This window comes from Carettochelys insculpta, chromosome 2 (genome assembly GCF_033958435.1).
Source record: "Carettochelys insculpta isolate YL-2023 chromosome 2, ASM3395843v1, whole genome shotgun sequence".
Classification (NCBI taxonomy): Eukaryota; Metazoa; Chordata; order Testudines; family Carettochelyidae; genus Carettochelys; species Carettochelys insculpta.
In genome coordinates, this window is record NC_134138.1 from 253,853,198 (window position 1) to 253,862,389 (window position 9,192).

The window sequence follows — 9,192 nt, forward strand, 5'->3', positions numbered from 1 at the left end:
CAGCAGCATGTTTGTTCTACTGGTTTGTGCATATATTCATATGTCTCAGTGTACATCAAATTTATTCTGTGTGTACATGGAAAAAAAAAAGCAGAGGGAATATTAGCCAGGAAGCTAACATATAACTCCAAGGGAACCAAACCCATGGTGGGTTGTTGTTCATCAGCATTCTAGCACACCTGTGAAGTTTTGCCTCATTAAAAAAGCCCGCAGGAAGCTGGGCTTCGTTCCTTAGAAAGCTACAGCACTGCATCTGCATGGGTGTATTATGGATAAACAACCCACATATTTTCTTTCTGAAGGATCATATTAGGAAAAGAATCCAGAAAAAGTACATTTTACAAGATATGTCGGCCAAGAGATAGGGAAAAATTAAAGCAGGCAAAGTTCTTCGCAAGTACTGAACTCAGCTTGGCTACTAAGCTTTAAGGCCTCGTATTAACTCCAGGCAGGCTGTCACTGACACACTCAGTTATGTAGAAAGCCTTGATTTTACAGCCTATTCTTCTGCTGCAATTCACCAGAATGGAGTCCTGGCATCTTTTTTCTGTTAGAACACCAGAAAAATTTTCACCATTGGCCCTTCAGCAGCATGGGGACTCAGGCAGGAGCCCCTGCTGCCTTGTAGCAGTGTGAGGATCAAGGTATTAAACCTGAACACCATAACCCATATGGAGAATCTTCAGATGAGTTCTGGCACCTTTTTTTTCAAGAAAAAAAGTACTGTGTGAAATAATACAACTTTGCATAGGTGCTGTTTAAACCCATAGAGTAAACCCTTTCATATCTGGCATTCTATTAGCCAGAACTTTCAAATAACTGGCATTTTAACCATAAGTAAATTTTAATTACATTTTCCATAAGTATAGTGAATGTAAATACAAATAAGTGTATTTGTATACAAATGTAAATAAGTGAATGTAAATACAAAAACACAGCAATTACAGTGTAAGTTCAGTGTACAAGACTACTGTTGGTTAAATAAAGTACTCTGCATACATCTTTGTTTGTTAATATCCAATCTTATTTTTCTTTAGTGTTATGCATTGCTAGGTATACCTCTCTATTAGACAGATTAGACTATCCAGGACCCCCCAGTCCTAGGGCTGCTGGCTATGAAAGATAAGGAGGAGTCCTGTGGCACCTTATAGTCTGATGAAGCACGTCTTTGCCCATGAAAGCTTATGCTCCAAAATATATGTTAGTCTATAAGGTGCTACAGGACTTCTTGTTTCTGAAGATACAGACTAACTCGGCTACCTCTGGGATACGAAAGAGTTTACTGTAGATCCCTAATGTGTATGTAGTGTCATAATTTTGGCCAGTAGGTGGTGCTGTAGTATAAATTACGGCCAAAAGTCCATTTTAAAACTGTATGCATTTCTACTGTAATTATTTTTAGTAACTTTGGGCATATGGAAGTTCATCACACTTTAAAACTGCTCTGTAACAGTTCACAGTCCCCATTGCTTATTTTGATCTGGAACCAAACCGATTTTGAACACTGATGAACTGTAGTGGAATGCTTTGTCACTGTCTAGTTTAAAAACCATAGGTTAGTATGCTTTGTTTCTGATTTCTGTGTTTCCTTGTATTCCTAGTCTGATAAAGTGAACACTAATAAAAATTCTCTAGCCCAAGCATAAATTTTGATGTTCCAACTTCAAATGCATTTCATTGTCATTGCACCATTATTCAATCCTGGCCCCATTTCCCCCTGATAAAAGCAATGCTACCTGCTAACCACCTTTTAAGCCAGTGATTAGGTGTATGAGATGAACCACTGTCTGTAATCAGACAGTTTTGCAAATTAGTTAAGTAATAAGTGAAATAGATGGTACCTGTGCTGAAGAGATGGTCTGAGGACTCAGGACTAGGTGGTAGGATATTTCTCAAACAATGAAGTAGCTGGCAAGCTACTACCAAGTCTTTCAGAGTGTTCGAAACTCACGTGTGCATAGTCAAAGATGGTTTCCTCAGCTGCTGCCTATACAAGTCACACCACTGAGCCATGGTCCAACCTTTTTACTAAAAGTGCTTTTATATACAGTACATGGTATCCTGCTACACCTACCGCTGGCAGCTACAACTCAACAAATTCTCGTAAAAGAACATTTCTAGATAAATTTCTTCAACCCTTCATTCTAGAGTTCATTGTAGGTACAGGAGCCCAGATGTTATCTGGCACAAGGTCACGCAAAAATGAGTGATTCTGTCAAGCATTCTTTTGCAGGAGAAAACTCCCTTCCTAGCCCACAGAGACAGTCTCTCCACCCCCAAGGGCAGCAGTGCTAGATAACACCACATTAGTTTTATAGGTGGCACACATAGTGTAGGAAGTATGTTTTTTAAAACCACACTGACTTACTGAAGGAAAAAGGCATGTCTATAAAAGTCTTGTTGAGCGGTACAATATTGAAATGAAGTATTAAGACAGGCTTTGCTACGATACTGCATAAATTAGCAGCAGATTGAAATCTTACAAGGAAGTGCATCTCCCTGAAAATGAGCCACAAATACTGCCTATAGTGCCCCCCCCAACCTTTTTATGACTCAAGTAACTTTATAAAATTGGAAGTTCCTATTTAGCTAGTTATGGGAACTCCTGAAAGGGACACCATAATCAAGTCCAAAATCAATGGGACAAAGTTTTTCCCACCAAGGGTGATTGATGCCTGTGTCATTAGTAGGGCAACTGCCCATCTCTTTATCTTGAGTGACAGGCTAATAAGGGACCTGCGGCTATCTTTTCATCCCTAACATGCAACCTAACCACTTGCTTATCTGTCAGAAAATAAGTAGGAGGCATAAAAATATCAGGAGCCAAGAAGTGTCCACTGCAGATTTTACTTGTTCTAAACATACCAGTTTAGTCATTAAGTTCCAGCCAAGTGGATTTTAAAGGATAACCATTTAGTTTATAATAGTTGTTCTTTACTTCAATTAAGAGTAAAAGAAGAGAGAGTTTTGTAATGTGATTGTCCTGCAAAGGAAAATGCTTTAAATTGGGTAGATTATGTGAGCAGACCACCTGTAGGGCATTCATGCCTCTTTTCTATACTACTCCCAACCATGCCTTGCTGCCTGCAGCCTGGCTAACAATGCAGGAAAAAGCTGTTCTCCTTTTTCCCTCTGCTGTTCACTAACTGTTACAAGTCTTCCTCTTTTTAAAAAAGTCTCCCATCCCTTTAATTGAAGAACTTTAAGGCTCGGTGGTGGCCAATTGGTCTGCAACAAGAGGACCGCAGCAGCAGGGAAAGAAACTTCAAACTGTACTTCATGTTTAGAGAAGAGAAAAGATCAAAGTTTTTTCCAAACTCAAAAGAGACCAAGTTCCCTACAGATTAACCCTATTCATTTAACTCCTCTTAAAAGGAAAGATGTTCTGAGCCACTGAGCAGACAGGTAAAAAGTTCAACAATTGCCAAAGCATTCTGTTAATTCAACAGCCTTCTACTCACATAAATTAGCTTAGTCTTGACAGAAGAACAATACCTTTTCTTTTTGGCAAAGAACCCTCTTTGATATACAAAAGTTAAGTATGAAAGGTTAAGATGTTAACCTGCTCATTTAATCTGTTAAGGAAAGAGAGATCTAAAAATTCAACTGTATTCTACAATTAAAAATCCCTATGGATCTGAGACATTAACCTTTACACTTGACCAGCATACAGCTCCTCTATCGGCAGGTGCTTACGAAAACAGACAATAGTGATGGAGAGGTAGTTTAAGTCTTCACTTTCCAAAAATAACATCTATTTTACATGCTACATAAAGCATGGGGGAAGATGACTACCTTATCCAACAACTTCAGTTTACATACAGTGTCATGGCTCGTAAAGCAGGGAGCAGAAAAGAATTTTGTAAGGCACTGCTGTGTTTAGAGCATTCAGCAAGTCGCTGTGCACACTGATTTGGTTCAAGAGACATTTCAACCTAAGTTATATTAGCAATGCAATCTTTAATTCAGTTGCCTATATGTAATTGACACAAAGATGGCCCTAATTCTTAACAGCTGGAAGAATGAGGGTAGGGAACAGGGAATTATGGGGAAAAAAAATCATTTTTCAAAAAAAGTCATTTTTATTGACAAAATAGAATACTCAAATATTTGCTCTTACAGGGGGAAGCCTCTAAAACTTTACAAAAAATGTACAGACTGTATAGCTTTGATATATACATATATTACATATTTGTACAAAGTAACAAATAATTATATAAATACATTGTTTACTGCAAAACCCGTATTTATTTTGGGTGTATAATTAAGACAGAAGTTGAGCGTGTGTGTTTAAGGCATTTGCCTGGTCATGGAGAATACCCCAAAATTCAAAAAGTGTAGTCCCATCAACCTCAGCCACTGGCCTGGCTGCAAGGAAAGCCCCAGATGTAAGTCCAGAAAGTCCATCAGAAGCTGCAGCAAGCAGGACAGGCCAAGCCTCCAGCCTCTTCTGCCCACACAGAGTACATGCTCCCTGCATATGAATGGAGAGCAGGAGGGAGGGGGCTCGTGCTCCAGGCCTCTGCTGGCTGCATTGTTCTGCACCAGCGGTGGCTAATGGGGACCATTAGGGGTTCATTAATGGCACCAAGCAGCAGGGGAACATTTCCTAGAAGCCAGCACCCCGTGCCCCTGCTTACACTTGAGACAGGGGCATCTGCTTGGGATAGGACACAGAACTGGCTGTGCCTGATCTCCATGTGAAACCAGTGCTGACATCACTGTACATGGAGCCACCGCCGCCTCCACCCCCGAGTCCCCCCACCGCCATGGCCGCCCCCTGCCCCCCGCCTCCCACCCCCGTGGTCCCAGCAGCTGCAGCTCCCTTGCTGGCCCAGCAGCAGCGGGTGCAAAGGGCCCGCCAGGACTCCAGCGTCTTGCTGGACCACACCCACACCCCGGAGGTGATGCCCACCACCAGGCACATGAAGTACTTGAGCATGAAGATGGCATAGTCAGGGCGGCGGGCCTGATCAGGCTGCTGGTCACGGAGGCAGGGGCAGTTGTGCGTGGCCTCCCAGCGGGGCCGGTTGTGCTGCTCGTAGAAGAGGCAGGCTACCACACTGGCGGCTGGCACAGTGTAGAGCACAGTGAAGAGCCCCAGGCGGATCATCAGCTTCTCCAGCTTGTGTGTCTTGGTGGGGCCACCCTGCTGCTTGATCACGCTGCGGATGCGGAACAGTGAGACAAAGCCGGCCAGCAGGAACATGGAGCCGATAGCCAAGTAGATGAGCAGCGGCGCCAGCACGAAGCCACGCAAGTTCTCCAGGCTCTGGTTGCCCACATAGCAGATGCCAGCCACGGGGTCACCATCCACAGAGCTGAGGGCCAGCACCGCGATGGACTTGACACTGGGCAGCAGCCAGGCGGCCAGGTGGAAGTACTGCGCGTAGCCCGCGATGGCCTCGTTGCCCCACTTCATGCCAGCGGCCAGGAACCAGGTGAGCGAGAGGATGACCCACCAGATGGAGCTGGCCATGCCGAAGAAGTAGACCAGAAGGAAGACCACAGTGCACAGGGCCGGGCCTGTGCTCTCGTAGCGCACGTGCTCTGCCACGGCTAGCTCCGGCTGCAGCTCCGCAGCGCCCCCTGCTGCCCCACGCCCGCCCGCAGCCCCAGCTGCGGCGCTGCTGCCGGCCCCCGCCGCGCCAGCTCCAGCCCCGCCGGCCCCGGCCCCGCCGCTGCACGCCACCTTCTCGTGGCCGGCCACCAGGCGCACCAGGTAGCCAAGCGAGACGAAGAGGTAGCAAGCGGCCAAGAAGATGATGGGCCGCTCCGGGTACTTGAAGCGCTCCATGTCGATGAGGAAGGTGGAGACAGTGGCGAAGGTGGAGAGGAAGCAGAGCACGGACCACAGGCCGATCCAGAAGGCGGTGAAGGCGCGCTCGTCCGGGCTGAAGTAGGGGTTGTGGCAGGGCAGCGCGCAGTTGGCGATCTGCCCCGTCTTCACGCGGTTGTAGAGCGGGTGGCGCTCGCTGGACACGGACACCATGGGCGCCCGGCACTGGCAGCCCGGCTCGCAGGGAGGAGGCGGCCGGGGCTTGCGTGGCGGCTCCGGCGGGGGCGCGGCGGCGGCGGGGGGTCTCGCAGCGCCCCCTGCCTTCCCGCCGCGGTGCGGGGGCTTGGCCGGGGGCGGCGCGGCCGTGGTGAGGTCTGTGCGGTTGTAGTCCATGCAGAGCGTGTCCGGGTTGCCCTGCTCGGGCAGCCGGTCGCAGCGCATCCGGTCGGGCCAGGCGAAGCCGTACTGGCGCATGAGCGGTGCGCAGCCTGCCTTGGCCCGCTCGCACACGCTGCGGCAGGGCGGGAGCGGCTTCTTGTAGTCCTCCAGGCAGATGGGGGTGTACATGCTGCAGAGGAAGAAGCGCAGGTCGGCCGAGCACTGGATCTCCACCAGCGGCCAGAACTGGTGCACCTCCAGCCCCGCCTCGTCCTGCGTGTCGTGATTAAACTGGTTGGGCATGTAGGTGTGGTTGTAGCCGATGCCTTTGCACAGGGGCACGGTGATCTCCTGGCAAGACAGCTCCTTGGCCGAGGCGCCGGCGGCGGCGGCCGAGGAGGAGGCGGCGGCGGCGGCGGCACCGGAGCGCTGCAGCAGGGAGAAGGCGGCTAGCAGCGAGGGGATGGCCAGCAGGTAACTCCGCTCCATGCTCGGCGAGAGGCGGCGCCCACCCGGCAGCTCCGGCTCCGCTCTGCGCCTGGCTAGCTGAAGGCGGCGGGGCCACGGGAAATGCCCGCTCCCGCCCGAGCGTGTTGGACTGCGGGCAGCCCCGAGTCCCGCTGCCGCAGGTGCCGGGACCGCCCCGCCGCACCCAGCAGGGCTGGCCGGGACACGGCCCCGCGGACGCCTTTTGGCGCCCGTGCGGCGCCGGGGGAGCCTCGCAAACTGCCCGCTCTGCCCTGGCCGCGGCGCCGCCTCCTGCCGCGCTCCAAGTGCTGGGCGCTCAGTCCGCTCGAGGGAGGCTCCTCCGCCGCGCTCTCATCTCGGCTGGGGGCCGCAAGTCTCGCCGTCGGTTCCTGCGGTGCCCAGCCAAGATGGCTGAGGGCTCCCGGCCCCGGCCCCGGCCTCCGCTGCCCCCGGCCCCTGCAGCCGTGCAACCCAGCCGCAGCACGGCGCCGTGGCCGGCACCCCGGACTCCGCGCAGCGCCGCACTGCGGAGCTGCCTGGCTCGCGGCAGCCCCAGCGGTCTTAGCTCAACTTCTCCCTCTCCGGCCCCGGCAGCGCCAGGTCCGTCGTAGCGCTCTCATGAATATTTATAGGGAGCGCTGGCAGGCCCCGCCCCGCGCAGCCCAGCCGCCTATCGCGCGTGCTCCGGGGCGGAGTCTGGAAGCCGGCCCGCCAGCGCTCTTAAGGTGGAACCTCGGGACGCACTCCCCTCAGCCCATGATTTCCCAAGAAGTCTGCCTGTCCCTTTAAGGAGTAGTTCTTAGCCGCGCGCGTTCCCCGCTGGGCCAGTCGTGACGAGACGCGCCGGAGGCAGCCGGCTCCGCTCTCCGTTGGGGGCGGTTCGTTTCCCTTGGGTGGGGGCTGTCCGGGGTCGCCGGCCGCCGCTCTGCGTGGGAGTCAGAATAAGTTTTCATCGGCGTTTTGAAGACTAGTTACTGCAGCGCTGGGAAGACGCCACGGGCGGGGGTGCGCGGTGCTCCCTCCCGCCAGCAGTGCGCAGGGCTGCGGGTCTCCCAGCGAGAGCGGAGCGTGGCCGGGTGGGCGCTCCCGGGAGTGGCGAAGTGGGGACACTGGGGACAGACAACGGCGCTCCGGGCAGATTGAGACACCCGTGTCCGTGTCTGGGCAGGGGTTTAAAGCCGGCGCTTCTCTCCTCCCCTTCCACGCACCTGCCTCCAAGGTGTAACGACGCCAGTTAGCGCCGAGCACACGGAGCAGCCGAAGCGTCAGCCCACAAAGTGCTCGTTAGTCCCGGAGCTCCCGTCAGTCACAAACCTGCACGCCCTAGAGGGGGCAGCGCGGGCAGCCGGGACCTTTGCGTGAGCCCCGTGAAACTGACATTGCGCGTGTCACTTTCAGAGCGGCCGCGCTTCCTCGCCGGGCGCTGCTCCTGACAGACCCTGTTGGCACTGAGGGGCGGGCTCCTGCCGCCCTGCCGCGGACGTTTCGGTCGGAGCTTGGGTGCTGCTCAGGGAACGCAGATGAGTTCAGCTTGACCCCCGTCCCTTGCCTGGAGAGAACAAGTTTACGGAGCTGTGGAGAATTGTTTTGCAACCGCGCAGAGAGGGGGCCGGGGGGACTTAAGGGGCTCGGCTCCCGAGTGGCCCGCTGTGCGTATCTCTGCGCGCCTGCGGAATAACTAAACCATCCATTCTGAATGACTACAGCGTAGGGCCTGGGGGGACCCAGCCCGCCACCCCCACGTGCTCTTTGCTTGTAGGGGGAGCTACAGATGAAAGAACATCGGTCCTTTACATACGGCCGCATTTTTGTGCCCCCGATTGTCAGGTCTCCAGAGGCCAGCTCTTGGCGTCCGCGGGGAAGGCGAAGTCGAGGAGTTCCCTGAAGGGGGTAGTGACGTTAACAAAGGTTTCTGGTTCGTAACCGATGGCACAACGTCACCTTCATTGCTTGGAGTTTGACTCTGTAAACTCCATGCAACCGCCTGCTTGGCATGCTGGCGGGCTGGGGTTTGGAAGGCCCCCGCTGGCTGAGTGATCGGGTTGGTGTGACTCAGACCAGTTTTTCTGGGCGGGGGGAGACACATTGAGAAGATAATATGGGACCATCTTCCTCCCGATTCCCACTCAGAGCAGTTGCCAGCCGGCGGGGGGGAGATACAGGCTGCCAGGATGTGCACCGTACTGCTCCCCACATTGGAAACAATCGGGCCTTCCACAGTCCCATGCCAGCAGAGATCCGCCCGCCCTATAAACACAGGCACCCTGAAACGCTGCCTGGGAGAGCCTAAGATTTGCGAAGGGAGGAGGAAGGCCGTGGCGCCGTGAAACCCCCGCGAACACCCTTCCCCAAAGGAGGAACGACTTAGAAAAAGACCCCAAATTAATCCAGAATTCACAGCATCGCCCTCGGAAAGGCCGAGCTCCAGAACACCCGCCCCCTGCTGGGCGCACTGCTCTGCAGGGCTGGCCGTGTTGGCTTAGTTCTTTCCAGGTCTAGTTCCCCGGTGACTCCCGCAGTCGCCTGGGTTCGGAGCAAGCCGCTAGTTTCCCGGGAAGAGGTACAAC

The 9,192-nt window shown here is 53.1% G+C and overlaps 1 protein-coding gene across 1 annotated transcript; it reads right to left on the minus strand.

Moving 5' to 3' along the window:
* Window positions 1–825: 825 nt before the first annotated feature.
* On the minus strand, window positions 826–7,003 carry FZD8 (frizzled class receptor 8). Its single transcript, XM_074985008.1, has one exon. The coding sequence runs from the start codon at window positions 6,644–6,646 to the stop codon at window positions 4,637–4,639; it is 2,010 nt and encodes a 669-aa protein (XP_074841109.1). The 5' UTR covers window positions 6,647–7,003; the 3' UTR covers window positions 826–4,636.
* Window positions 7,004–9,192: the final 2,189 nt, after the last annotated feature.